General features: G+C 36.4%; 18 protein-coding genes across 18 annotated transcripts; 8 read left to right on the top strand and 10 right to left on the bottom strand.

Annotated features, from left to right (window-relative positions):
* Nucleotides 1-41: 41 nt before the first annotated feature.
* Nucleotides 42-974, bottom strand: FG386_001112 (uncharacterized protein; the record flags this gene model as incomplete). Its single annotated transcript, XM_067340505.1, has 1 exon — nucleotides 42-974. One exon carries the CDS (start codon nucleotides 972-974, stop codon nucleotides 42-44), a length of 933 nt encoding a protein of 310 aa, XP_067196573.1.
* A 632-nt stretch (nucleotides 975-1,606) lies between these two features.
* On the top strand, nucleotides 1,607-2,086 carry FG386_001123 (uncharacterized protein; the record flags this gene model as incomplete). Its single annotated transcript, XM_067340516.1, has 1 exon — nucleotides 1,607-2,086. One exon carries the CDS (start codon nucleotides 1,607-1,609, stop codon nucleotides 2,084-2,086), a length of 480 nt encoding a protein of 159 aa, XP_067196584.1.
* A 167-nt stretch (nucleotides 2,087-2,253) lies between these two features.
* Nucleotides 2,254-3,534, bottom strand: FG386_001134 (uncharacterized protein; the record flags this gene model as incomplete). The annotated part of the gene is made up of 1 exon (XM_067340527.1): nucleotides 2,254-3,534. One exon carries the CDS (start codon nucleotides 3,532-3,534, stop codon nucleotides 2,254-2,256), a length of 1,281 nt encoding a protein of 426 aa, XP_067196595.1.
* A 496-nt stretch (nucleotides 3,535-4,030) lies between these two features.
* FG386_001145 (uncharacterized protein) lies at nucleotides 4,031-5,299 on the top strand (the record flags this gene model as incomplete). The annotated part of the gene is made up of 1 exon (XM_067340538.1): nucleotides 4,031-5,299. One exon carries the CDS (start codon nucleotides 4,031-4,033, stop codon nucleotides 5,297-5,299), a length of 1,269 nt encoding a protein of 422 aa, XP_067196606.1.
* A 268-nt stretch (nucleotides 5,300-5,567) lies between these two features.
* FG386_001156 (uncharacterized protein) lies at nucleotides 5,568-6,569 on the bottom strand (the record flags this gene model as incomplete). The annotated part of the gene is made up of 1 exon (XM_067340549.1): nucleotides 5,568-6,569. One exon carries the CDS (start codon nucleotides 6,567-6,569, stop codon nucleotides 5,568-5,570), a length of 1,002 nt encoding a protein of 333 aa, XP_067196617.1.
* Nucleotides 6,570-7,435: 866 nt separating this feature from the next.
* On the bottom strand, nucleotides 7,436-9,556 carry FG386_001157 (uncharacterized protein; the record flags this gene model as incomplete). Its single annotated transcript, XM_067340550.1, has 1 exon — nucleotides 7,436-9,556. The coding sequence occupies one exon, from the start codon at nucleotides 9,554-9,556 to the stop codon at nucleotides 7,436-7,438; it is 2,121 nt and encodes a 706-aa protein (XP_067196618.1).
* Nucleotides 9,557-10,253: 697 nt separating this feature from the next.
* FG386_001158 (uncharacterized protein) lies at nucleotides 10,254-10,730 on the bottom strand (the record flags this gene model as incomplete). The annotated part of the gene is made up of 1 exon (XM_067340551.1): nucleotides 10,254-10,730. One exon carries the CDS (start codon nucleotides 10,728-10,730, stop codon nucleotides 10,254-10,256), a length of 477 nt encoding a protein of 158 aa, XP_067196619.1.
* Nucleotides 10,731-11,435: 705 nt separating this feature from the next.
* FG386_001159 (40S ribosomal protein S17) lies at nucleotides 11,436-11,831 on the top strand (the record flags this gene model as incomplete). The annotated part of the gene is made up of 1 exon (XM_067340552.1): nucleotides 11,436-11,831. The coding sequence occupies one exon, from the start codon at nucleotides 11,436-11,438 to the stop codon at nucleotides 11,829-11,831; it is 396 nt and encodes a 131-aa protein (XP_067196620.1).
* Nucleotides 11,832-12,152: 321 nt separating this feature from the next.
* FG386_001160 (uncharacterized protein) lies at nucleotides 12,153-13,460 on the bottom strand (the record flags this gene model as incomplete). Its single annotated transcript, XM_067340553.1, has 1 exon — nucleotides 12,153-13,460. The coding sequence occupies one exon, from the start codon at nucleotides 13,458-13,460 to the stop codon at nucleotides 12,153-12,155; it is 1,308 nt and encodes a 435-aa protein (XP_067196621.1).
* Nucleotides 13,461-13,710: 250 nt separating this feature from the next.
* On the bottom strand, nucleotides 13,711-14,139 carry FG386_001161 (40S ribosomal protein S12 pelota RNA binding domain containing protein; the record flags this gene model as incomplete). The annotated part of the gene is made up of 1 exon (XM_067340554.1): nucleotides 13,711-14,139. One exon carries the CDS (start codon nucleotides 14,137-14,139, stop codon nucleotides 13,711-13,713), a length of 429 nt encoding a protein of 142 aa, XP_067196622.1.
* A 908-nt stretch (nucleotides 14,140-15,047) lies between these two features.
* On the top strand, nucleotides 15,048-15,572 carry FG386_001163 (dynactin subunit p25-like; the record flags this gene model as incomplete). The annotated part of the gene is made up of 1 exon (XM_067340556.1): nucleotides 15,048-15,572. The coding sequence occupies one exon, from the start codon at nucleotides 15,048-15,050 to the stop codon at nucleotides 15,570-15,572; it is 525 nt and encodes a 174-aa protein (XP_067196624.1).
* Nucleotides 15,573-15,773: 201 nt separating this feature from the next.
* FG386_001164 (uncharacterized protein) lies at nucleotides 15,774-16,393 on the top strand (the record flags this gene model as incomplete). The annotated part of the gene is made up of 2 exons (XM_067340557.1): nucleotides 15,774-16,169; nucleotides 16,226-16,393. 2 exons carry the CDS (start codon nucleotides 15,774-15,776, stop codon nucleotides 16,391-16,393), a joined length of 564 nt encoding a protein of 187 aa, XP_067196625.1.
* Nucleotides 16,394-16,501: 108 nt separating this feature from the next.
* Nucleotides 16,502-18,367, bottom strand: FG386_001165 (arginine N-methyltransferase; the record flags this gene model as incomplete). The annotated part of the gene is made up of 1 exon (XM_067340558.1): nucleotides 16,502-18,367. One exon carries the CDS (start codon nucleotides 18,365-18,367, stop codon nucleotides 16,502-16,504), a length of 1,866 nt encoding a protein of 621 aa, XP_067196626.1.
* A 471-nt stretch (nucleotides 18,368-18,838) lies between these two features.
* On the top strand, nucleotides 18,839-19,630 carry FG386_001166 (uncharacterized protein; the record flags this gene model as incomplete). Its single annotated transcript, XM_067340559.1, has 1 exon — nucleotides 18,839-19,630. One exon carries the CDS (start codon nucleotides 18,839-18,841, stop codon nucleotides 19,628-19,630), a length of 792 nt encoding a protein of 263 aa, XP_067196627.1.
* A 104-nt stretch (nucleotides 19,631-19,734) lies between these two features.
* FG386_001167 (SNF7 protein) lies at nucleotides 19,735-20,352 on the bottom strand (the record flags this gene model as incomplete). The annotated part of the gene is made up of 1 exon (XM_067340560.1): nucleotides 19,735-20,352. The coding sequence occupies one exon, from the start codon at nucleotides 20,350-20,352 to the stop codon at nucleotides 19,735-19,737; it is 618 nt and encodes a 205-aa protein (XP_067196628.1).
* Nucleotides 20,353-20,695: 343 nt separating this feature from the next.
* Nucleotides 20,696-21,757, top strand: FG386_001168 (uncharacterized protein; the record flags this gene model as incomplete). Its single annotated transcript, XM_067340561.1, has 1 exon — nucleotides 20,696-21,757. The coding sequence occupies one exon, from the start codon at nucleotides 20,696-20,698 to the stop codon at nucleotides 21,755-21,757; it is 1,062 nt and encodes a 353-aa protein (XP_067196629.1).
* Nucleotides 21,758-22,505: 748 nt separating this feature from the next.
* FG386_001169 (uncharacterized protein) lies at nucleotides 22,506-23,399 on the bottom strand (the record flags this gene model as incomplete). The annotated part of the gene is made up of 1 exon (XM_067340562.1): nucleotides 22,506-23,399. One exon carries the CDS (start codon nucleotides 23,397-23,399, stop codon nucleotides 22,506-22,508), a length of 894 nt encoding a protein of 297 aa, XP_067196630.1.
* A 1,217-nt stretch (nucleotides 23,400-24,616) lies between these two features.
* FG386_001170 (vacuole membrane protein) lies at nucleotides 24,617-26,059 on the top strand (the record flags this gene model as incomplete). The annotated part of the gene is made up of 1 exon (XM_067340563.1): nucleotides 24,617-26,059. The coding sequence occupies one exon, from the start codon at nucleotides 24,617-24,619 to the stop codon at nucleotides 26,057-26,059; it is 1,443 nt and encodes a 480-aa protein (XP_067196631.1).
* Between the last annotated feature and the right edge of the window lie 1,559 nt (nucleotides 26,060-27,618).

The raw sequence follows: 27,618 nt of genomic DNA on the forward strand, positions 1-27,618 counted from the left end.
TGAATTCTAGCTCATTTTGTAACATTTCAACTTGTGTTACTCTACTTCCTTGAATTTTCAAATTTCCTTTTCAGTACTCTAATCATAAACACAAAAGAGTTTCTAGCTTCTTCATCATTAAACATTAAACACAACGTTTTCTTGTCAGGTAAATGCAAAACACACGATACACCTGGAATTGGTGGATTTTTTTTGTTTACTCTCTTGCATTCATTGAACTCTGGAGCATCTATTCCGAGTGCAATTTCATTTATGTCAGTCAAATGAACCTTCCTATCGCTATTAGATGCAACTGAAGATATTTCAAAAAAGCCAGAATCAGTGAGTTTTACTATCCTAATGAATTTTTTTCCTGATTTTGAAACCTTAATAAGCTTTATTCCTTCTTTGTATTGTTTAACTATCTCCCTATACCATTCAGTTAGGTTTTGCAACATAAATTCGCGCTGCAACGTATTGAATCTCTGTACATCCTTTCCATCCTTTTTCTGCGAATATTCCTCGTCAGAAGAGGATGAGGAAGACGCCTCCTCTTCCTCGTTATTGTTCATGAATTGTTTGTTTGGTCCTACCTGGTCGTCCTTCTCTTTCAAATATGGCGTGTTTATCAAGCCTTTTGCCTCCATCTCCTTTTCTATTTTAGTCACATTCTCAAACTCAGAAACCAAAACGCCACAAATGTCCTTTGTTTGCTCGAGTTTTCCCACCATCTTACACTCTTTTATTCTGTTTTTATTCCAATTACCCCATGCCTCGTCGTCAGAAGGATCCTGTTCACCCAAAACCTGACCGTGCATGTCCAAAGCTATCTTTATCTTGTTTCTATCAGGCATGGCTGCAAACCTCCATTTCAACTTGAACACTGAATTTCTCGCATCGGCTCTGGACACTGCACCGCCTCCTACATAGTGCACTGCGTGGTCATCCATCTGAGCTCGCACCTTTTGCAATCTAGTTACTAGTTCTCCAGTCATTGTGAAAAAAGCCAGAAATTAAAAATCGATCTTGATTCTCCTGATGTCAGTAAACTCAATAAATCTATATATGCGTCCGCTTTATCCCAAAACTCAATAATTTATTCTGCAAGCCTGATGTTGCTTATATCTACAGTGCTTTCTCCTTTCTTATTTTTCAACTAACAGGCTCCACTCGTCTTCAATGTACCAAAAACAACTCTAATTTTACCTATTCTCGTGCCACTATTTCTCACGCCTATACTTCCTCTCGTCTGTTTATTCTCACTTACCTTTTCCTAACCTGCATACCAAATAAGTATCTAGACATGCATACTAACAACACAGACATGGCGCCTCTAGGCGGGAACACCCGTTTCTAGATTCAGATATAAACTAAAAACGGTAACCTCGGAAAATGAGGTTTCCACTATTTTTCATAAAAAGGTGATGAAGAATACCGAGTGGTGCAGTTTGTGACTTTTTCCTTGTTAGGTTGAGTACCTGGAGGTTCTTTTTGGGAGATGAATTTTCGGCTTTTTGGTTTTTGAGAAGAGAATTTGTGTCGTGATGGTATGTACGCAAGACGCGCAAAGTAGTACAGGCGTACTTTGAGATTCTAATAAACGAAGATAGGACAGGGATATTTGACTATGGGAGTTGCCGGACTAGTGGATTACGTGCGAGGCAAGGGAGCCAGTTTGCCAATCGGTTTACTTAGTCTCGCTTTTGGGTTTAGTTCTCTTAGGAGGACTCGCAACTGTGGTTTGAGCTTCATTCTGAAGGGATGCCAGTTTGGGACTCGATTATTCAAGAGACAGATCAAGTTTTGGGGTTGCGCCTTTGGTTCTGGGGAAAAGGCCTTGAGTGGAGGGAAAACAGGGAATCTTATTAACTGCGGGGGGGGTGCAAAACACAACAAGGTGTTAACTCTTGATCGCATAGAAGGTACTGTTGAACATGGAGAAGAAGGTTTTTATGTTTTTAGTTGCGAATGCAAGGTATGCAAAAACCGTATACTTAAGAAGTTCAGCAGAAAGGCATACAATGAGGGAGTGGTTATAGTCAGATGCGACAAATGCAGGACTCTTCATCTTGTTTCGGACAAACTTGGGTGGTTTGCAGACAAATGAACCGAGAAATGAGACGCTTTGAGTGGTTGTTTATTTGAAAAGTCGTCAGGAGTCAATTTGTGTGTTGCATTGGAGACTAATATTGAAAACGCGATTTATTCATGTCAACATCTTTTTGGAACGGAGGTAGTGCAAACGGAATAGGTGTTTCTGCTACACTTATGTACTCATCTAATCGTATTCTCCCTCAGCTTGTGTTTAACAGCACTGCATATGTTCTCAACGTACAAAATCACCTTCAAGGTTTTATTGTTGCAAAAGAGTATGCACTTTTTATAGTTAAATGTGGGACTACAGAGCGAACATTTGTGGTACGCCTTTACGAAGTCCCTTAAGTTTAGATACAATAGTATGCAGGAATCGTAGCTTATTCTTGCGGATGTGTTGCTTACATGAGCGTTTAGTTTGTCCAAATTGTTTATTAGGTTTTCAGTACTTTTAAACTTAAAGAAAAATATAAGTTCGTCCACATTTAAAGATGTTTTAAAGCACATCGGTGTGTAGTTTTTATTGAATTCTATGCCTTTGCATTCTTCTGGACTTCTTATACTTTCCCAACTGGTTGGGAGGCTTTTGGAGTTGGTTATCTCGACTTCCTCCACGATCTTAGTGGTCTCAGAGTCCCTGATGGGTTTTGTGGCCAGGCAAAATTCGGAATTGCTTTTATTCTGCTCAAAAAGCCCTTTTCTGTTTGAAATTAACTCGTCGTAAGACTTGTAACAGCTTATACTGAGAGTGTGTTTGAAGCTGTTGTCCTGACTTGGTTTCCTACTGCCTTTAACGAACTCTACATCTATTATCTCAACATTGTCTCTGCAAAACCCAATGTTGTTGACATTGCCGTATTTCGGGATCATTTTTAGTAATTTGCACTTTTTCAGTATAGAATCCAAAATGTATGCCTCGTTTTTGTTTATACTAACCTGGTTTCTCAACTTGAGTAAAACCCTATCGTGAATAATAGAGACCATGTAGTGCTTGAACATTTCGTCTTTTCTTATCTTCTCCAGTACAACGCTGTGAAGTACTGCCTCGACAGTCAGCGTGTTCACATTGTCTTTTTCGAAGAAGCCTTTGTCGCAAAAGTTGTCGAAACTCACAGTTAGCTCTGCCGTGTTAAGCTCCTCCAGGGTTCTCACCTCTCTGTAGTTGTTTTCGCATATCCTTATTTGGGGTTTTAGCATATCCTCCGTGAAACCTATCTTAGTGTTTAATCTATAGATTTTTCCGAGGTTGGTTATGTTTTTGACGCTCGGAGAAGAAATATCAATGTACACGAAGTCCGAGTTTACCTCGTATTTAAGCTCCACATCCAGTACCTTAAGCTCGCAGCTGTTTTTAAGCTCTTCCCTGGCAATTCTAAGGTAGAGATCTGGATTGCTCAGCATCAAGCCATTCAAGGACTCCAGGATCTCGGCCATCTCTTTATTTCCCAGTTCTCCATTCATTTTCTCGCTTCTCCCTCCTGCTTGACCTCAGCTCTGAACTGAGATCTTGGTCTGTGTCTACCCTTATTTGTTATTTCAAAAATTAGGTCCACAAAGTCAATTAATGTTGCATGATTTTATTTATTTTTACATATATCTCCGTCTGTCACGCCTATACTGGTTTTTAACTTAAAAAAAATGTAAAATTTTTACCCCGGTACCTTTTATATACATATTTTACATTAATTTAATAACGCAATATTTTAATTATTACTGTGAACAAAAGAACATTTAACATAGTTTTACGAAAGTATTTTTATTTTTATGAATACGATTTTTCTAAAAGCACCTGTAAACATCCGCAAATATATGTGTATTTAAGTACAGTACGCATACCACCACTTTGGTATGGTATTGTAGTTCCGAGGTGAATTTAAATAGAGAAAACAGCGAGAAGATTCGATTCCTTTTAGTTCTGTTAGCTTCTGAGAGTGACAAACATATGTAGTTCTAAAAGATGACTTCGTACATAAAAGAAGAGGCCTATACCAGAACGCCCTATATATGTTACAACATAGAGGCTCTCAGGTGCCGGAGCAGGGAGAGCAAAACATATGTGGCATTATCAAGTCTCGGTGGGGAAAACAATCACGTTGAAGTGCTGACGTACAATGCTGAGGGAAATGAGTTTGAGATAGGGTACCTATATGACCATGTATTCAGTCCTGTAGGGGGTGTGCATTGGATGCCTGCAGAAGATATTTCTTTTGAGGGGAATATACTTGGAACGGGAAGTGACAGCATAAGGTTGTTTAAAGAAGGCAAGATGATTTGTGACTTGAGATTGAATGACAAGGAGCAAAACAGTATGAGGATTGAGAGCGTTTACAAGCCTTGTTTTACGAAAATAACGAGTTTTTCGTTTTCAAACCACTGCAGTAGGGATCTGATATCCACAACAATAGACGGAAGATGCGTATTGTGGGACTTAGAGAGACCAGATAAGGAGAGGGAACTTGGAAATGTGAATATTTTTGGATTTAGGAGTGCCAAGTTGACTCAAGAGACAGATCTGAGACCCGAAAATAAGGTTATAGCTAATATATCGTCTAACACAAGCACGAGCGAATTTAAAATAATGGATTCTTGTTTTGGAAACTCCAGAAACAACATTTTACTTGGGATGAACAATGGATTGGCCGTTTCTTTTGACTTGAGATCTCCCTTTAAACAAGTAAACTCCGTATTGATTGACTGCATGCACGGTTGGAGCCATGCCGTCTCATGTGGTACAGGGAGAGGTGACTGTTTCGGTTTGTCTCCAGTAAAGCTTTGCAATGTTGAAAACACGAATTACTTTTCAAGAGCAATTTTGTCTATTGGTGAAGTAGAGATATTTGACATTAGAAAAACCTGCGCTCCACTTTATAAATTAAATGAAAACATTAAAGTAAAAGATGAGACTGCAGTAATCAGTAGTAGGTGTGGTTCCATAGTGTCTATAGAAAGCAATGGCTCTGGTGAATTAACAGTTTCTCACGAAAACGGAAAGGTTTTCAGGTATAGTGCAGTCGATGGAAATAAAAACATTCAAGTGTCTGATTTGTTTGACGGAGGAAGAAGGATTTACGGCTTTTCGAGCCTGAATTTGAATTATAACCCAAAATGCCGTGGCTTTATGGCGATCTCCAGCGTATGCACAAGTGGCCAACCCGGGATAGTTGTGTCCTCGTACATTGGAGTAACAGCAGAATCTGAGACAGGAGCGAGAGCGGACTCGGAGTAGGGGTGTAAAAGGACAAACACATGCACCTGTACAGAGTGGGATAGGGCATGTAGATAAAATAGGACACAGTAGACCACGTAATGTAGAAAAGTAAAGGTTAGAACGTTCTACATTTAATTATTGCAAAGGTCTATACGGCAGTATAAAGTATAGCTTATTTGAAGTATTCGCCACACAAACAAGGTATACCGTTGGTAGTTCACATATAGCAGGGTGCAACAGAAAGAGAAACAAAGAAAAAAGCAGTGATTACCTTCTATCGTTACAGTTAGTCTTTCTTAACTTTGTTAAAATCAACATCCTTTTCGTTTACATTATTTACCAAATTTGACATTTCAGTGCTTTCCTGATGAGAATCAAGAAGAATATTGCTTTTACAGTCAGGAATTTGCAACTCGTCTATTTCATCCAGCTGGGATTTCTTCAAATCCTCGTCCTCAATCTCACCTTCAAGTCGGTCTTTGGGATTGAACACATTTCTAATTACCTTATACAGCCAATAAGCGTTCATTAGGTTAAATAACAGACCTAAAGGGAAGAAGAATATAACTCTTGCCTTCGATCTGGTTGTAGGTGAGTACAAAAAAGCCTTATACATTCCATAATTAAGACCGTAGGGAAGAATAACGTTTCTTGTGACGAAGAATACAAGCAAAAACAAAAGGCTTACTATTTTGCAAGAAACGGAATCAGTGTCGCCAATAATGTGATAACAGTATCTAATGTTCAAAAGTATAGTTGAGGATTCTGTCAACATTCCAAAAGAAAGCAATTCAATTAAAGGTTGTTCTGGAACTAGAAATGAAAATGCTATTGAAAGCAAGGATACAAATCCATGGAAAAACCAAACATGAGAGTCACTTTTTTGACTCCATTCTCTCAATATTATAGTCAAATCCCACAAAAAATAACCCATAGAAAAAGAAGCAGTCACAAGCCAAAAATACGGTTTTGAACTATATGGATCCTGACGAACTTCAGGAGTCAACAGTATTAGTATGGAAAACAAACTAGAAAAAAAGGCATGTATAAATGATATACCTCTTATCCTCAGATTCCATATTTTTATCTCTTTGCACTTGTTTTTTATTCTGTTTAATATCTGGCTTCTAACTCTTCTTTTTGTGAATCTAACAAGTACATATTCCGTTTTGACTCTTTCCAAGTATATGAAAAACAGACAACTAAGTATTGTCAGGACAAATACTTGATACATAGAAAAGTCAAACCCCCTGCTTTCATTGTTCCTTCTTATTGTTTCAAAGTCCATTTATGTTAGCTTAATAATAATGCTTGTTTTTAGATATTTATTGTCTGGATATAACTACCTCGTGTGTATATAAGTCAGTGCTTCCCCAACACTGGCAATAGTGAAATAATCCTTGTTTCGATCAGAAAATTTCCGTCCAATCTTCGGCAGTTGCTGCTGGAGGCTCGATCTCAGTCCCACAAAGTCAGGTTTAAAAATATATTCATACGTACTCGGACTCTACTTTCTGACTTAAACCGTCCACGACTTATCACATTAGTTGCTGTAAAGCAATATCGTCGAGTGTTCACCTCAAAAGCAGGCCTGAAAAGCGCACCAGTAACAATTAAGAACACAAATTACCTCAATATGAGATTATCTAATTCCACCTTTTATTCTTCTTTTCTAGTCTGTATTCCCCTTCTTTCTAGCCTTTAATTTACTATTTTTCAAGATTGTATTATCTTTTAGGCGCCAAAACCCCTTGTGCTTTGTAAAAAAAAAAAGCGTGAGGCCAAAAAGGCCTTATGCCTTGTGTTTTGGGTTGGAAATGATGAATATGAGAGAGAGACACGAGAGGTTACTTTGAAATAGACGAATTCAGAGGGACGTGCGCGCACAAGCAGCTTTCGGGATACGGGAATTTCACGTAGATCCATTGGCACGAGTGGACAGGTGAACATCTAGGCACATTTATGCATGTAAAGGCATGTAGGTATTCGGACCTTTAGGCATGCATAAGTTCAGATGTATATAGTTAAATCAGGGAGAATGAGAGATTGGACCCGCAGGAATGTAAGATAATTGAGAGGACTTATTTTGAAGAAAACAAGAGAAAACAAAATTAATAAGCAGCTTGAAAAACGTAAATAGCGTCTATTTTTTTGTTAGCTGGATATAATCTCGAGCTCCTTGATAAACTCATTGGGATTAACAAACTCGGTGCAACCGTAAATAATGTTTTTTTGTGTCCTCTTGGCATAGTTTAGGACGTCGTGGGCCTCCACGAAGTTTCCGCCTCCGATCACAAATACAATTCCCTGTTTTGGGTTAACCTTGATTCTGGGGACCTTACTAGTATCCTGATCATGTAAACAGGGCTGTTTGGGGTCGAAGTAGAGATAGTCGTCGCAACTTGAGTTTGAAGATAATTGAGTGCTATTTGCAATATTAGAGGCAGAAAAATACGGTTTCCTTTCCATGATGTTGTCTACAATTGATGTTATCTTAAGAGTTTTATTAATGGGTAGCAGTGCTCTTACTCCCTGTAGAATGTTCTTTCCGGCCATATCAAAGACTTTTCCACCAACGTTTTTTGCTAGTGAAGTTATTCCAGATTTGCTTGCTTCCTGAGAAGAGTTTAGATCTTGAGAGTAACTGTAGTTTGAATTAGATCCGGAATATATAACAGGATTAACTCCACTAGTCGAACTATTATTTCCGTTGTTACTTAGAATGTTGCTATTTATATTTCCTGTTGATTCTAAAGTTGGGTAGTCATTGTTACTTGTGCTGAAACTTGAAGCATTTCCTGTTGAATTGTAAATGTATTTGATTATATTAACGTAATTGACATTGTCCTTCTCAAAGTACTTAACAAGCATATCAATGTGTTGATTGCTTATGTTATTACCGTGTCTTTCGTGAGTTAACAAAGACAAGACTACCCTCAATTTGTCCGATACGAGAAATGTTTTGTTAGAGTCCGAACTAAATAAATTGTTTATCTCGTTTATGCATCCAGATACAGTTGGTATATTATCAAAAGACTCCTCCACCTCGAATAGTTTATCAAGCTCTCTTTTCTTAATCTCATCAACAAGCTTTGTTGCAATATTGGTGTGGGTGTCTATACTCCTCTTCTTTTCAGTCATCTCTGGAAGTGAGTTTATAGCAGCGGCTAAGTTATTAGCAATTTGAGTTGAATCATCATTATTGTGATTTAACTCAGATAACTTCTTGTTGTACTCACTCAGTAATTCACCTACGGAATTTGCAACTTGAGTGAAGTGCTCTCCGGAATGTTTAATCCAAAACTCGTCATTTGAATCCAAGTCAAATACCTTCTTACCGCTGTTCTGATCATCTATTGTTATTCTGTTTAATTTCAAACTGTATATATCGTGTATTAATCCCTGGTATATCCATGTATGATTTACCATAGAGGACAGGTCTGCATTCCTGTCCAGCAATATTAACACTGGTCTGTTGTTGTTATTCATATTAAAAAAGTTAGAATTTGATGTCCTCTTTAACAAATCCCTTAGTCTTTTGTCTAACTCTCTCGCTATCATTTGACTTGGGGAGTACTGGTTGCTAGAACATCTGATGATTGGTATTACACCCAAACTTGAGAAAACGCATATCAGACCAGTAACCACATTATCCATTATTTGCTGTATCTTATCGTCGCTGGTTTTTGAATTATAAAACTCAGAGTAAACCTTTTCCATACCCAAACTAAATTGGCATGAAGACAGAGAAACAAAGTCCAAATATCTGTCTATTACCTTTGTTATTCTATTAGCATTACCTGTTTCAGATGCTTTTATTGCAAAGTATTCTAATAGTTTGTCAGAACATGGACTTAAAAAGTTTATATAGTAACTTTCATAACATAAGTTTTTTAAGTCATCACACAGCTTGTCTATGTTCTCCTCTGTTGGTTTTATAAAATATAAACCAGGTACCTCTGGTATTGGACTTTTTTGTGTATTTATTTGTATATGTAATGTTACACCGTGGTGACGCAGACTACCCACTTTCATTAGTGGTGAAAGTATTGTCTGACCTGCTCTATCGTATATCAGTACCTTCCATATGTGTGGGCCTTCCAGTATCCATACGTTGTTCTTATTGCTGCTGTAACCCAAACCCCCTCCCATTCCGGTTCCTGCTCCGCTCCCGTTTATTCCACCTCCAACAGTAGAATTCAATCCCAGCTGCTGAGACAAATTGAGCATATTACCCACTGCCATTTTCTGCGATTCTTGTATGTTCAAATCCATTTTGTCGTCTCTCAATAAACTAACAGTCTCCCCATCTATTTCAGTTTGATTATCTCTATTTGTGTTTGTCCAGTCGCAGCCTCAAGTGTCTGACAACTAAATTTTGCTTTCGTGATAGCTCACCCTTATTTGTTTTCTCGGTAATATATAGCAAGGTATGCTGTATTCTATCTTTTATTGACACAATACTACTTCCCCACTCTTCAAATCTGTATCTGTTGGTTAGGTGTCACAAACATTAACTAGCAGTATCCTCAAAGTACCAAGTTTCTTATTGCCTCAGCTCGGGAAACAAAAAAAGAAACTTACGAGGAAAATCTATTCCTTGTTTCGAAAAATGCTTTTCTTGCTCCAAAGAACGCAATTTAAAATTGGTTAACCTGGTTGGCGCCATATACTTTTTTATATATCAACTGCATGGCTGAGGTGAAGAGAGTAGCAAAACAATATTTGTCTAATATGTTGTAGAACAGAGTTAACTGCCATATAAAATTGAGATTCAAACAATGTGTTAAACTGTGGGTGAAACGGAAAAGAATGCTCCTCAGTAAATAACTCCTTTAAGAAGCAGTGTGTGAAGAGAACTGACAACAAAACTGTAGTGGAGGAATTCAAGTGAAGATAAGGAGAGCGATAAGAGACACGTAGCAAAAAATAATTAAATAAAAATAAAACAGGAATAAATAAGCGATACAAACTAAATACTATCATCTTTTGTCCATTCAAAAACGTTATGGGAATTGGAAGAATTAAGCGATTTAATGTTATTTTCTTGCTTAATCTTCAACACTTGAGAAAGAGGAATCTTATTGGCATTCTCCAACTTAATGTTTTGGTTAATCAAACCACATAACATTAAGTTATCGCCTCTAAAAACCATACAACCCTGATATATTTCGTTATATAAATTGTCGTGACTGAGTACTTCGTACGAATTTTCCAAACACAAACTACCATACTGATCAAAGCTTCTGAATATTCCGGTAAACTGTCTTCCATCCCTTAATACAACGTATACTTCCTTATCCAAATCCTCCTCCAAGCACAGCATGCATGATGATATAGTTGTCTGGTTGTTCTTATTTCCAACTTCGCCTTCAATCCCATTTGCACTCCCATTCCCATCATCACTCATTTGATTTGACTCATAGTCGTTTTCATTCATATCATTCATATTCATTTCCCTTCCTATCTCATATATAATACCGTATTTGTACGTAATATTACCTCGCACTTAAAGGCAATGGCTGTTGTTTGTTTCCTTGTTCAAAAAAACACCTAGTCAACTACCGCTTGAATTTTATCTTACATTTTACTCTTCCCAATCAAGTAGATGGAAGTAACAAATATACATTCGGCTGTGAATCGAATTAAAAATGAGTCAACTGCCAGTATCTCACTACTTTCTTTTTAATCATTTACCTATTTATTATTCTGTTTTGGCGGGAGGCCAGCATTTATGAATTTACCGGTACCCCATTTTTTGTAAGCGAAAGAGTTAGAACAAGACATATGGCGCCTGTTATGTTTTAGTAAGATAAAATAAATAATAAATGATCACCAAAGTATAATTGTATTATATTAAAATCAGGAAAATGGCGTCTACTAGCAAATAACAAGTGTTATGTGTATAAATATAAATATAACTATAAATATATATGGTGTACTAGTATTAAAACAGTAAATGTTAAATAGTAGACTGGAAGTGTAAAAATATTAGTAAGGCGTTTTATTTTAAATATATGTAATTTAGAGGTTTTGAAGGAAGAACAGTAAATTAGTATTTGTTTTTTCTTTGAAAAGGATAGCTTCTGTGCAACTGATTTAAGTAGTGAGAATAAAACTTTAGGTAAATCTAGGAGTTACGGAGGGTTGAAAAATGGGTAGAGTTAGAACCAAGACAGTTAAAAGGGCAGCAAGACTTATTGTCGAGAAATATGTGTCTAAATTGACTTTGGACTTCCAAATCAACAAGAAAATATCTGAGGAGGTGGCTTTGATTCCAACGAAACGATTGAGGAACAAGATAGCAGGTTTCGTTACTCACTTAATGAGAAGGATTCAAAAAGGTCCAGTACGTGGCATTTCACTTAAATTACAAGAAGAAGAGAAGGAAAGACGTATGGAAAAATTGCCTGATAAATCTGAAGTTGAACCGGACGTTATTTTGGTGGACCAGGACACCAAGGATATGCTTGTTGGTTTGGGTTTAGATATCCCAGTAGAGGTCGTATCTCCAACAAGAGTTTTCCAAGGAAAAGGTGGGAGACACTAAGTAAATACAGCGGATTTATTTGTTTGTCGAAGCGAGTATAAGGGATTCAACCGAATTGGAAGAGTAAGATAGCAGTAGAGACTTAATTTAAGACTATATAAAACTAGTAGTCATTATAGCATATTTAGGTAGATAATAAATCATTCTATTTCTACACTTGCCCGTATTCCCGTTGACTCTTGGTTTTTATATTGTGTTAACTGGACTAATAAACCACTTGTGTACTAAATTGCAGATTGATCTGGTTTTTCTCCACTCAAGCAGAACAAGTGGGGAGACGACCAGGACTTGTTTCTTGGTTATACACAGGTAATTATGTATTTACGAGGGACTGCTATTTATAAATGCATTTAGAGATACGTAAATAATGAAGAATAACAATATGCAAGTTGAAATTGCAGTAAATATATTTACTATGACTGTTTTCTTTTCATAAGACTTCTTCAGTTCGGTATTCTCGTCGACAATTTGTTTTTCAACTTTAAGATCTTCTTTAATAAACGTTAAGATCTTGTTTTTTAATTCATCGTCCTTTATTCCAATAGTCGCTAGATCTTGGTTCGTTAAACTAGTAAATTTAGGATCGAAGTCAAAATAACCTTTTTTAAAAAACAACTTGAACACAAATTCATGTTTACCCATAACTCTTCTGTTATTTGACTCACTATAGTATCCCTTTTCAGCAATTTTGTGTTTCAAAAAGAACTTTGAAACCTCGGTCTCATATATTAAGTCATCGTAATCACGATTTATCTTGGCTTTCCTTTCCCTAATTTCTCCATTATTATGTGTAATTTTTTTGTTAATATTGTTAGTTGAATATTCATCTATTAGATCTTTATATGTTCGGTTTTGGCCGTTTTTGATATCCTGATTGAATCCTTCATTGATCAATGAATTAACGAGTCCAAGCATTCCGTTTATGGATGCAAAATGCAGAGCATTGTTGCCGTTTCTATCTACTGAATTCAGAAGTTTCTCCTTTTGACTCTCATTCGCGGTTTTTAGTATATATAGTGCCGTGTTAGGCATATTATTTAGTATACACAAATGCAGTATGGAGTACTCTTCCTCATTATTCAGCAGGATTAGTGGGTCCGCTGAGAGCGACATTAATTCAGAAACCACTTCTTCACTCCCGCATATTACGGCCAACTGGAGAGGTGTGTATTTTAAATATTTGTTCGGAGCGTTTATATTCATTCCGTATTTAACTAGTCTGTGAACAACAATAGGTAACTCCAATCTAACACTCCAATGTAAAGGCGAGTCTCCAAACTCATTGTCACACAATTCTAAATTAGGTTTTCTTTTTAATAGCACATTTATGCATTCTATATTACCACCATAGTTAATCAGTGTTATCATTGGTGTAAATGAGTTTGCTGGATCTCTTTTGTCTACATCCAGTTCTTTGCACCTCATTAGCACCTCTAGTATTTGCATATCCTGATTTTTGCAGGCCAAGTGTAGAGGGATTATGCCTTTTTTGCTGGGTGAATTTATCAATTGGCCCAAATTTGAATTAACAATAGATACTCCATCGTCCTCTGCATCATCAAATCCCAAAAGCTTTTTCAGTTCTTCATTGTTTGATTTGTTTATTAATTTTATACATTTTTCCAGCATTTTCCGGATTCAAATTTTGGCATAACTGTCGGGCAGAAATCATATTTTGAGCCTGCGTCTTTCCGTCCTTCCCTCCAATCGCGGAACTAGACGGAGAACCAGAAAAACTGGGGAAACAAAAACAAAGACAAACAGTTAGTGCTAAAATGATTTCTGAAGATATCAACGGTTACACAAGAAACAAGCATGTAGTCGAAAAAACAAAGGAATTAAAACAATTAGAGAAATTGTGTCAAATTTTAATAGTCACTTAAGAACGGCAGTTCTCTGCAATGTGTTTCTGTAGATAGTGATATGCTTCAGATTCAACACCATAATCTACGATAGCTACAGATGCAGCCCCTACGACCTTACGAGGGTTACCTTCTCTGTCTACTTTACATAAACCTGCCATTTCACCCAACTCCTTGGAATCAGGTACCATAATAAGCGGAATACCTCTTTCACGACATAGTGCCTCAACTAGTTGTTTATAACAATCCTCCTCACACGACTCTGCAAGGAAACATACCTGCGCCTTTTTCGAATCAAGTGCCAACACTACCTCATTTAATCCACGCAATAATCCACCCCTTACAAACGAATTCTTAAGCACGTATCTTATTGCTGTTGTTAAATCAGTGACCACTTCGCGTTCATGTATTTGTGTACCTTCTTGGTCGATTTCCACGTCCGACATTTTGATTTATTAGCTAAAAACTGTGTCACTCAAAATCGAAACAAAACAAATAGTCAAACTTTACACTCTTTAATTAAGTACAACGCTAGAGTAATAACACCGCTCCTATCCTCACGGGCTATTCAAAGTAGCAAATCCAAGTAGTCTCTTCCTGCTCGTCTTTCAATTAAAACTCTTCTCCTTCGGGAAAAGTCTCCTTGTAACACTAAGAATTTATATACGAGACGCGACAAATTATTTTTATACCCTTATTTTTTTCAAGCGGTATATGCTGTTTCATATTTATAATATGGTACGTTTGGCGCCAAGTGGCCATGGGGTGTACCGCTTTGTAGAAACAGCGAACAAATAATTTTTTAGATTGAGAAACTGAAGGATAGTGTGATATATGGATGAAGGGGAATATATTATTTGAAGGGACAGGAATAGATACACGTAAAAGCGGAGAAGTATCTCTGTCTGATCATGGAGTGCGAGAATATGACGAGGAACAAAAAGGACTATGTCCAGACTGCATCGGGTATGTGAGCGGAGGCTGCGTGAATATTGAGTTTAGACTTAACTTGGGTGTTTAACTTAAAAAGGGAACATAGTTTGCAGGAAGACAATATTGTGTGGGAGCCAGAACATACATCTGTTGGGGACGTGCATAATAGACCGTGGAGTCATATTAAGGTGAGTTTAAAACATTAGTAGGCGTAAGACAAGAAAATGGTGTTAACGTACCGAATAAAGCGGTTGTGACTGGAATACCGTCGCTATTTGGGCTTTAGTGGACAAATATGACAAATTTAAAGAGGTTAAGTAAGATATTTCTCGTTTTATGCCTGCAGCTGGTGTCTCATATCACTTTTTCCAACTCATTTAGGGGCGATTTGGTTATGATTAGAATAGGTCAGTATGTAATAATGGAGCCAAATTGCGTGATAAGACCGTGCTTCAAGAAGGTAAATGGCAAATATGGCTCCGTTCCCATAAACATAGGTGATTGTGTACGTATAGGCGAGAACTCAATTTTGATGGCTTCGTCTATAGGATCAAACGTGAGAATAGGAAAAAACAGTATTATTGGACCGGGTGTTGTTATTAAAGACAACTGTATAATTAAACCAGACTCCGTAATAACGCCAAACACGGTGATTCCACCCTTCACGGAGTGGGGAGGAGCCCCAGCAGTCCTTTTAAGGCGATTACCCGAGTCACAACACGTCATTTCGCAACAAGATGCGATTGATTACTATCAGAACTTTCAACTGGTGTCAAATAAGGACTCAGAAAACGATAACAGAGAGCAGATACAACACTCCAACACGGAATACATAAAGTCAATGAAAACCGGAGTGTCCGAATATGTCATCAACAGTGAGGATGACAAGGACAATCATGATGAGGACAACGAAAGAAAGAACGACAACAGTGATTGTTACACTTGACAAAGCCTAATCCAATTTAATCGATAAAACCAAACACAACCAGTCAACCATTTTGTCTTTGCCTTGGAATTAAAACAGGGTTTGGCGCCATTAAAAATGATAATATTGCTATTTCTCTTGCCGACAAGCTTCAGGGGAAAAAATTGAAATGAAAGAAAGTTGTTTTGTCGGATAAGCTCCTTTTAAATGTATTTGTTTACTATGGGGAATAACAGTAGGGTTAGTGATTCGAACAACAGGAACTTGTTTAACGAGACGGTGAGGGAGATAAGAAAACTGGTGTATCCTCATTTAGATAAATTTCAACGTCAGCAGTATGAAGATATGAGGGCAAAGGTATTGGGTATTAAGCAGAAGAAGTCTCAAAAGATGCCTCTGCCGGAGCTGCTGTCGCGTCAAAAAGCGACCAAAAGGCACATTGAAAACAGAAAGAAACTAGAACAAGAACTTAACATTAAGCTTCACGTAGGGGACAAAGCAAACAGATTCCAAGTAGCAAAGGAAAACAAGGATAAAAGGAGGATGAAGATGGAACGAAGAATTAATTCAGGAAGTTTGAGTGGAAGGGGGTTTTCTGAAAAATCTGGAGTGGTTTATGTAGGAAAGAGCGTGCTCAAGAAAAAGGCTTAACTACAACCAATTGATTTTTTTAGGCCTTAGTACAAAAGATATTACACTTCGGAGACCTTCACTACAGATATGTGTCATTGAATAACACAGACTTAGGTACACACGTTTCTACTGCTACAAACAAAGCAACATGGAAGAAGGATGCACCAAAGTACTGCAATTTTATGTTGAATTCTTTCTTTTTCTTATAAAGAATTGCAAACTGGTGTCCATGCATACATGCATATAACATATTCTATAGACGGTACAAAGTGTGGGTAGGCGGAGACATATTCAGTATTGTCTAACTGCAGTTTTTATCAGTCCATGATATAGTAATTGTATATTTTAGGATACTTAATGTCATTGGTGGTCTTGACGTCGTTTAGTTCGAGTAGAATGCTAATGTGTCTTGAATTCTCTGTTCTAGGTGTGATGGAAATGAATCCAGTTAGGGTTCCAACTGCCTTAATGAGGCAGTTGTCGCTAGGCGATTTTAAGTGCAAAATTGTTTGTTTCCAGTGTGTGGGTTTCTCAAAGGGGGATGTTTCCAGAACAACTTTGTTTGACATGTTGTTATTGTCATTAAAGGTTGCGTTAAAGGAAACCACAATAGAGGTGTAGAACCTGTTTTCCGGAATGTTTATTGTGAATGGTTGTCTTAAATTCATCAATTCCTGTTTTGAAACGTTCATGATTGGAATGCTCTCTAGATTAAAAACGTTTGTTGTTCTTAGTCTTTCTAAAGGTGCAATCTCTACATAAGGAGTTGCAAGAATTGAGTGTAGCTTGGGAGCTATTTCAGATAAATCTAAGTCATAAAGCTTCCCATTTAACCAGGGATTCAACTGATTTTCAATACAATCGGAGTAGTCGGCTAATGATAACTGCAAATTAACAGAAGAGGGGAAAATGTGTCCAGTGTATTCACCATCATAGTCTTTTTTCAAATATTTATCCCTTGAGTCTAGTATTGTATAAAGCATACTCTCATAAAATAGACAGTAACCCATCCATTCAGATATAATAACGTCGCATTTAAAGGGTGAAAGCCCACTATGAGCTTCACTACCTTTGTTCAGAGATACAACATCGATGTTATCGTTTTTGTTACTGAAGTACAAGTCAAGGTCCTCCAGTTTTCCATGAATAAACTTGATATTTTTGTCCAATTTGTTTTTTTGAGCAATCCTTTCGGCCACCTGAATGGTGTTTTTAGCAGCATCTACCGCAACTACGAATTTTGCACCACTTTTAACTGCAAATAAACTGAGTATTCCTGTCCCCGTTCCTACATCAAGCACAATTTTGTCTTTTAAAAATAACTTTGAATTTTTTTCGTTGGTTATAAATTCAAAATAAGAGTCTGTTCTTGATTTATCTAGAATCATTTCCCTGTGTATGTCCAAGTGCGAATACGAGTTGAAATAGGGATTGTCCTCCCTTATAATTTGCTCTCTAATGAGATCCTCATAAGTTTTCTTCTTCTCTGGCCCGTGGTTGTTCGTGCTTGACTCATTTTTGGCGTCGGGGGTCTCGCTTACGTTTCTCCTGAGTTCCGATATGATGCCACTCAGTGAGATTACCTTTTGCTTAAGCATTTCATTCTCCTCCTCCAAAGACAATTCACTCACCACGTTCCTGTCATCACTATATTGATCAAAGCCAGAAATAGTGCTATTCTTAATATTTAAGTCATCAGTGCTATATTCATCATATATTGTGTTTAATTCAAGAATAAGTCTATCGTCCGTTATAACAGGTACCAATAGTTTGTCGTCGTCCCAGATCGAACTATCATCTTTAATTTTCTTGTACTCATCATACACGTTAAGTCCCTCTTGTCCGCACCTTCTCAAGTAATTTATCAGCCTGATCTGGCAGTACTCGTCTCGTCCTGACATGACGCGTTTAAAATCGAATAAATGGGTTTCATTCATGTGATCCCAAATATCTTGAGTCAGCTGTGAACAGTAACTGCAGAACAGACATGTTGCCTTTGAAAGAGTGCTGAACTCCTCCAAATACGAGTCGTAGTCCAAGTATGTGTCCTCCAGGTTCCCTTTTTGTTGCACAATATCGTCGCCACTTAACTCGCTTTCAGAGTCAAAATCACCATTTGCGGACTCCTCCAACTCGTTCTGGATTCCTCCGCAGAAGACTATATCTGCCAGGCCACTGTCCATATTAGTGCTCTTCCGGTCAAGGTTTCCGTGAAACAACAAAGCAAGGTATAGGTTTCCTGCTCACCCGAAAGCCACTGTAAGGATTTCTTGAACACAAACACGTAATTCTGGTGCCTTCAAACCCAAAAGGATTACAGGCTCAGCGGTTCTATCAGGCGCCTCACCTTCTAGTCAAGTTCTCAGACATACAGACTTGGATTTATTGTTTGCTCCCTCTTCGCCTGGAATAAACACATAAATTGAAGTATGTGGCGGGCCCGCCTAGATGAAATATTTGGAGCGTTGAAAATAGATTACAAGTTATTATAGATAATACTGCAAAAAAGTAAATTGGAAGATTGAAAAGAGGAGGATAGGGATAATCCTGTGAGAATGAGGCTTTGAGGAGGGTTAGAGAGTGGTGCGCGATTTGTTTTAGCTACATTCGGTAAACCGGTTCATCTTTTGGTTGAAGAGGCATATTTTAGATTTATGATTACGGAGGAGAATGTAAGTGAAGAGATACATGGTGGAGGAGAGGCCGAGAATCAGGTAAAAAGATGCGGCAACTGCGACAATGAATGCAAGTACAAGTGCCCGGCCTGTGGTGAGAGGTCCTGTAGTTTGGAGTGTGTAAGGATGCATAAAGTAAAAACGGGTTGTGACGGGAATTATTTGAGTAAGCATATAAGTAGGAACATAGCAATAAGCCAGTATACCATAGGTGATTTGGCGAAGGACCGTGCTTTTTTGCAGGACGTGCAAAGAGGGATAGCAGAGATGAGAGAGAACAGCAGCAAGGGGAGAAAGGATATTGAGTTTAAAGGAATAAAACGTTCAGACAAACACAAGTATTTTGAGGATCGAACAAGGTGTAAAAGACTAACTCCGATAGCCTTGTTGAGAAAAGCCTGCAATAAGAGGAATATAAAGATATCATTTTGTCCAGTAGATGGGATGCAGATAAGAAAACAGAATACCACTTATTATGACAAAAAAAATGACCGTTTATATTGGAAAATTGAGTTCAGCATATGCAAGAGAGGAGACGGGGAAGAAAGTAGTGTTACATCTAAAAATGTTCAAATAGAAAACGTTTCTGAGGAGGAGAGAGTGTCGGAAATACTGAGAAAGATAGTTGATAATCTTGGGAATTCAAATATGTGCTATTTGTGTAGCTCTGAAAATTTGATTGAGTTAGACATAAACAAAACATTTAGGGAGAATTTTAGTGGAAAGAGAATTATTGAGTTTCCAAGAATAAAAGTAGTTGTTTATACTTGATCTATAAGTTAATTGCAAGTTAAACGAGGTGATTAAGTAATAGTGAAGTCACTGCAAAGTAAAAGAGAGGTCTGTACTTGCTGTTTCTGCTTTGTTTTTATAAGTTAAAGTTTTTCGATAATTTTCTCGTCGAACTTATTGGTGTTTGAGTTAAACATAGCTTGACTATTGTTTAAAAATATATCAGACGACTCGAGTATCTTTTTGTCTATCTCCTGAGCCTGTATTGCACTTAATTCTTCCAAAAGTTCGTTTTCGTTCATTGAAGGCAAAGATTGATTTATAATTTGTGATATTTCATCATGAATAAGCTGTTGCTCTTTTATAGTATCAGAGATCTTTTCCAACTTCTCGGTGTTGGTTGATGATACAATAGACTGATGAGCAGAAGCACTTGCAGATAGTGCTGACATAGTTATTTGCTGTGTTTTAGCGGTTTCTAAATTAAGCAATTGCTGTTCCAGCAGTAAACTCGAGCTTAGTAACTTCTCTCTCTCTTGTGTTACAAGTTTTTTCCTCCTTAGTACAAGCAACGCAGAGTTTTTGTCTCCCTGCAACGCCAGATTGGCTGCCTCACTTTCCAGCTTCTTTTCCTTTTCCTCCAAATCCTGCAAAGACTTCTGAATGGCTTCCGAGGCTCTCATTGCCTTCTCGTGAGCAGCTTCTATCTCAGACAGAGGGTCTGCCTGGACCTTTTCCTCTTTCTTTCTAAACAAAAACATCCGTTGTTTATTCCCTATCTAAATTATCAAGTATTTCTCTCTTTTTTCCTTGCATTACTCTCGAAATCCAATCATATTAAACCACCTTGGTGTTTGCGTGTCCTCCCGCCAAAACCGATTTTTGCCCAAGGAGAATCATCGGGAAGGCTACTTCAGCTGACCTACTTTATCTTGTAGCAACGCAAGTAAATCTGCATGTATAGTGTGGGTTAGGTGTATAATAAAACAAGGGAGGAACGAGCGGTGGAATGACACCAGGTGTATGGCTTTAAGCTTCTCAAGCGAGCCAGTAATAGACAACAAGGTAGAGTTAGGCTTTTGAGACCGTTTGTGTTTGGTGGTAATGGGGGGGGAGAAAAGGAACAGGGAAACAAACAGCATTTACGAAGGAGATGACCTGGAGGAAGCGGAGTACGAGGTTAGGAAATTCTTGGAATTGCTTGGGAAAGAGATTCAGATTCGTGTTAACATAAAGGATGCTGCCATCGACGGTATCGAGACGATTAATAAGATTCTGAAAGACATAAATAATGTAGTTCTGAACAACAATGTGATATTTTACTTTGTTGATGGTAAAGCAGAAAGTATATTCGGGGAGTATTTATTGTATTTGGAGTCTAAAGTTGGAGATGGGACTTGCAAGGTGGTAGTTAAGTCCCTTAAGTTATTTTTGAATGTAGTTCTGGACATCTCTAACCTGGAATACGGAGGTGAGTTTGAAAGCCTGAAGCCAATGGTACTTGGCATGCTTCTAAACAAGAATATAATTGAAAATTTAATGGATGTGATACACAAACTAGAGCTGCAGTACAATAATGAATACAGCCCGGCAAACAGAGAATTGATATTTTATGAGGATGTGTTATTTGACTACTTTAACTTTTTGGAGTCTGTTTTGGAACTTGATCCACAGAAATCGTCTTCTGGACTGCTAAAATACAGAAAACTCTTGAGTTGGTTACTAAACTCGCTGGATGATAGCAACGGTGGTTCTGCTAGTGGCAACGGTGTCAAAGCTAATGCAACCATCGGAAATGCTTCCCAAAACAAAATAGAAATACTGAGCATTATGTTTCAGAATGTGACTTATTCGGACTTATTGGAGTTGGATACTTTTTCAGTCAATATTATGGACCTGTTGTTGGTTAAATTGGCAAATATGGGACTGATTGAGGGCGAGGTGGTTGGATCTGAGAACAGGGAGTTTATCTACAACATTGTTGATATCATGTGCAGTCTTTTGCTGTTTGAGAAAGAAAGACTAAATTTTGTTGAATTAGAGGGACTTGAATTAATGCTAAAGTTTATTAAGGAAAAGGTATTTTTGAGATCATTATCTGTTAAGGTTTTGTCTTTTGCATTGATATGCGACTCGAATGTAAACAACAAGTTTGTTAACTTGTAAGTTAAATCGGACAGTAATATTAATTTTCAATTAACCACAAAAACTTTACCTAACTAAACTCTGATATCAGACTTGGTTTGAAACAAATATTTGCCTTGCTTAGTCACTCAGTCATGGAATTAAATAGAAAGCCAAGCAAGACAAAACAACAACAAGACACAGATGAGCACATTTGCAGCATCATTAAATCGCTTTTACACCACTGCAAAGGTAAGTTGGATCAGTTAATCACTCAAATTTTATCCACTTAAAGTTGTTTTCCAATAATTAACCAGGGAACGAGCTCAAAAGAGTTTTAAACAAACTTACAAGCGAAAATTTCGACAAGTTAAAGTGTCTCGCTAAACTAAGGGAGTACTACTCAAAAAAGATATTTAATTCTCTTGGAGACGAAGAGACAGATGCTGAGATTACAGAAACGATCGCCACTGATGCGGGACTATTTATTGTACAGCTGATTGACATTATATTATTCTACACTTTTTATTACAGGTACTTTGAGTTTTTAGATAGTGGTGGCACTTCCGCAGATAGAAACGGGATCTTGGATACCATTAAAGAACTTGGTTTGACTGTAGATGAGATATCAACAAGCATCGACGACTACTCTGATTCGCTTGAAAACGAAGAGCTCACACTTATAAAGCACATGAGATCCAAGGTTAAAATTTAAATTGAACACTGTACCTTCAAAATCTATGCAGTTCGCGGACGATTTCAACTCTGATCTGAGGAGAGGGAGTATCATTTACAACCAGATAATGTTGTTTAGGCTTCTGAATAGGGCAGGCATCTCATCCATGATGTCAAAGTCATCCCAATTAATAAAGTTGTCCAGGTTAAATATGCCGTTTCCCGTATTTCCTTCGTTGTAATCGGTGTCCAGGTCTGTCGTGTTGTCACTGTCTAGCTCACCAAAGGTTCTGGTTCCAAAAATAGAGGATATAAGTCCTTTGGCCAAATTTGGATCTGCGTTCTTATTGTAAAGTCCAACACTTAAATTAATTAACTTGACTATTGGAACAGAGGTATTGTAGTCGGAAAATTCCATTATGTAGTAGTCGCCGTTGTATACTGTCCAATTCGTATCTTTTATAGCATTAAATATATCTATAAACTCGTCGCTGTTTTGGGCGTAATCTCTCATCTGTAAGTCCTTTTCGGAAGGTGTATTCACTCCTGTTGAATTCGTATTTGAATCCGTATCATTTCTTGCGAGACTTGTTTTAGCAGGTTCAGGCACATCACTTTTCTTGTTTCTTCTTATGTTGTTGCTTGAGTTATCTGTCCTTTCTCCATGAGAGACGTTTAGTTGAGGCAAATTTGGACTTTGATCACTGACGTTCAGTCCAGAATTACCAAAGTCAGCTAGTCCAAATTCGTTAGTTTTGTTGTTATCTACGCGTGGGGCGTTGTAAACACCTGTTTTGAGGGTTGAGTTTGAATCAACGCTCAGTCTCCTAAGAATACCAAGCTTTCTTGTTTCGTCAGTATTGCCATGAAAATCAAGTAACTCGTTTCTTGCCAGTCTTTTCTTTACTAACTTAACGCTATATTTATCAACGCCATCTTTTATGGTGTAAACAAGGCAGTTATTTGAAAGTGCGGTTATAATTGTGAAAAAAAGTGTTAATTTATTCATTATTATTAAAAACTTAAGATAAAACAGAATTTGTATTTTCATATAACCAACAATTGAAGCCACTCTTTCGTAAACTAAACATCGGTGTATAAGTTCTTAACATTATTTCAAATTAGGTTACTAAATTTATGATATTTTTACTACACCGCAAGTACATGCAAACCAAAATATCATAATGTATCGTCATTCTGTGTTTACCTTCATTTTTTACATGCAGAACAAAAAATTCATGCGAACCTGCATGCAAATGCACGCCAATAGACTAAACATGTGTTGAGCAGCGTAGTATCTGGAAAACAAAAAACTGGTTAAAAGTAAAACGTACATGTTCAACTAAGCCATGCTTTGTCACTGTTGATTTTTAGCTTGAGTCATTGCTCCTTGACACTTCATACTGCATATTTGGCAAATGAATACCGTCCATTGTACATTGAAATGGGAAGAAAAGCTTCTCTTGTCCGTTTATCTGCAATAGGTAAATTGATCTGTTAGTATGGTTGCATAATATGCATAAATATTTATTTACGGGCAATTAAATAATAAACACAAAATAGAGAATTGACGAATTGCCGCCTTTTCATTTACTTTTTCATCTAGTTTCATTGCCCCCACACTTATAATACACACAAGTTAGAATATTGTGGTTAAGGGTCCCGGGAATCGAAGTTGGGAATTAATTTAGATTATTATTTTTAAGACAGACAATTGGGTACTCAGTTGATCTGTCTTTTCAGATACTCGAATCTGGGGGATCACAAGGAACAACACCGGTTTTGCACTCTTGGTTCCATAAACACCAATTTATGCAGAGGATTTATTTACCGAAAAAGGTAGTTTTTTGAAATTATACAAACAGCAGAAAAAACGTATTAACGCACTTGGACTTTTGGGATTGGTTAATTAACAACTTTCTTTGTGATAAAGGTATTGTTTTTAAGGGTATATATCCAAACATCTATATATATACATACATACACACATAAAAGTACAAACAAACGACTATAGGTTGCTATACATAGAATTTTAGTTGCCGTCTGTTTTAAAAACCCGTTAAATATAGCATAAGTAATGTGCAATAAATGAGAAAATAAGGTTATACATATGTATATGCCCATGCATGTATACATATGTATGTATATAAACTTATTTGTACATATGAGCCTAAACAGATGCGTATGTGATTGAATATAATAAATAAGTATTTTCAATGCAGAAAGATGTCTAGTGAGATAAGTTTATATAAAAGTCCAATAAGGACGTTAAAATTAGCTTTTTTGTTTTGTTATGATGTGGTGTACAAATTGACCCTAGATATAATATATAAATGGCACCGTTATATAATAATATTAAGTTTGTTTGCATCATTTGTGCATTTATTAAGCATGAAGAGTAAGTTTTTGAGTGAATTGATTCACTATTATATATATTTAAATGTATTGAATTGCATTTGGTGGATTGGATTGGGATTTTTAAGTTCAGTTGGCCTTGGTTCTGGTATACACACGGGACTTCTATTTCTGTTCCCACATGTATATTCAATTATCACAACTATAGAGAAATACAATACCCTTAACTTTGATCCGAGAGTGAACATGTGGAATAATATACTCAATCCCGGAGAATTATTTTCAGTGAGAAACCAAAGCAAAAACAATAGTGATATAAGTTTACTAATGATATTGATCAAAGTAATTCCATATTCATTTTTATGGGGATTTGGGACTGCACTAGGGGAGCTTCCTCCATACGCAGCCGCTTACGCAGCGTCCAAATCGAGGTTAAACAAGAAAATAAGGAAAATAAACAAGAAGAAACTACTGGACAGAGGTGATAGTAACAATGTGAATGAGACGTGTAACTTGAACAGGATAAATGCTGGAGATACACCAAATGAGTTGTTTACATACAAAACACTCGATTTTGAGTGCATATCGGACGGAAAAGAGCAGGATGTTGGGTTGTTATATGAAACTGAGCATGATGAAAATTGCAACGATGATGGAAATAAAAACTTTATTAATAGAGTAAAGAACAGGATAATCGTACTAACGAAGAAATTTATCATTTATTTAATAAACAGACTAGGTGGATACGGTGTTTTTTTACTTAGCTGTTGGCCAAATTTGATGTTTGATTTATGTGGTATTATATGTGGTCATTATCTAATGAATTTTTGGACCTTTTTTATTCCACTTATCATCGGCAAAGGCGTAATTAAGGTTTTTTTTCAAACGGTACTGCTCATATTTCTATTCTCTAATAAGTTCGAACATAAGCATGTTGACATAATTTTTTGGTTTGTTACCAAGTGGCCAATCTCAAAGTTCACTACAAGCGACGACAATAGTGGTCTAAAGGAGTTTATTCAGAAGGAACTTTATGTTATCAAAAGCACCCTAAGTAATATCAAGGAAAATGACACTAGCGTTAGTGGCGAATATAATTCACCAAGCAATATTATTAGAGAAATAAGTGAAAAAAATGCCGACAATGGTATTCTCGGAAAAATGTGGGAGATTCTCCTGAGCAAGCTATCGTTCACTCACATCTTCTCATGGATTACTATTCTAGTTGTGGTTATGTTTTCCGTATCTATCATTAACGAGGCTGCTAAACACCAGGAAGATGTACATAATTCAGAAAAGGAGAAAATAGAATAAATTAACACTTTTACCTCATACAACCATTGCCTTTTTGTCTTGTTGTGAAATACATATTCGACTTTCCCTCTCTTTTTTGTTATCTTCTTTTAGTTTAAAAAGGCTTTATTTAGTATATGCATTTGTTTTGGCAGATGGAGAAAATGAATAATGCCGCCTTCTAGCGCCAAATCAAAAAATAACTCTTATGAAGACGGATTGTATCCAGTAATCTAATAAAAAAAAATCAGATTAATAATTAGAGGAGAAGTAATTTTTTCTTTTTAGAAATATCATTTGTATTAACAGAAGGAAATCTGCTTTATTATTCATTCATAAATCTTTTATTAGTGAACAGAACATTTATATGTATTGTTGACATTATTAGTTGAAGTTTAACTTGTTTACTTTATTTCTCAGTTCTAATAGAATTTTAACTGAAAATAAAGTGTCTTTGATTTAATAGTGGTTCAATAAATAATATTGACTGCACGGGAGTGATATCAAAGCAATCCAAGCAACTAGCTTTAACCTCTATTAACTTCCTTTTGGGATTGAATCAGTCAGTTTATAGCAATTCAACGCAACTTTTTTCAACAAGAATCTGCAGCTGTTGTTCAGTATTAATATAAATAACCGTAAACAGTAGTTACTGAGGGTTTCATTTAAATCTTCGCTTTACCTCTTTTTAAGTCAGTAATCGTTAATATTGATTGTTTCGATATATATATATCGAAACAATCAATATTACGTTGTATCATTGGATTTTCCTTCTGAGTTTTTTGATATCCTGTAATTAAGTAAACAAAAATTAATAGAAACAAATATAACCATTGGTATCTAATTTTAAATAATAGGTATATATTAATATTAAAAATAAGTGAATATGGTGAAATCATATGTCGTTAGATCAAGGGAGAACACAAAGGGAAAAGGTTTGTTGAATAATAATCAGAATTACGGTTACAATTAAAAGTGAATTGCTTGCAAATTTGTACAATTTTAACTACATAAATGCGATTAGTATATCATTTTCACAAGTATTTTGAAATATGAACTCTATAATAATATTGTTATAGTATATTGAATTTACTTGAGTTGGAAAACACAGTTTTATTTGGATTCACAAGACTAAGTAGAATATATTATATTGAACATCAACACCTTTTATATGATTCTTTTTCTAATACAGTTTAATTTAGAAAAAGACTGCAACACTTACTATCACTTCACACATATTTTTCCTTGTTTTTATTTGGGATTTGTATTTTACTATTTTGGCTTAATATTACTATTAGTCAACATGTTTGAGTAATATTAATTAAAAATAAATGGATTAACTACTATTTTACTTTAAATTTGTTTAAACTGGACTTTTTGTATTTTTAATGGACAAATTCGTTGGCATTTCCAATATATATTATTTAATGGTGTATAATGCATGCATGCGTTTATAATAATTATGTTTAACTGGATGGTAAATTAAATATATCATCAAATTCAAAATTTGAATTGGTTGGAGTAAAAATCACTTTATTTATTAGATGGACGTTTGGATAAAAACAAGAAATAATTTAGTA

The sequence above is a fragment of the Cryptosporidium ryanae genome, assembly GCF_009792415.1.
Source record: "Cryptosporidium ryanae isolate 45019 chromosome Unknown contig_21, whole genome shotgun sequence".
In the NCBI taxonomy this organism is placed as follows: domain Eukaryota; phylum Apicomplexa; class Conoidasida; order Eucoccidiorida; family Cryptosporidiidae; genus Cryptosporidium; species Cryptosporidium ryanae.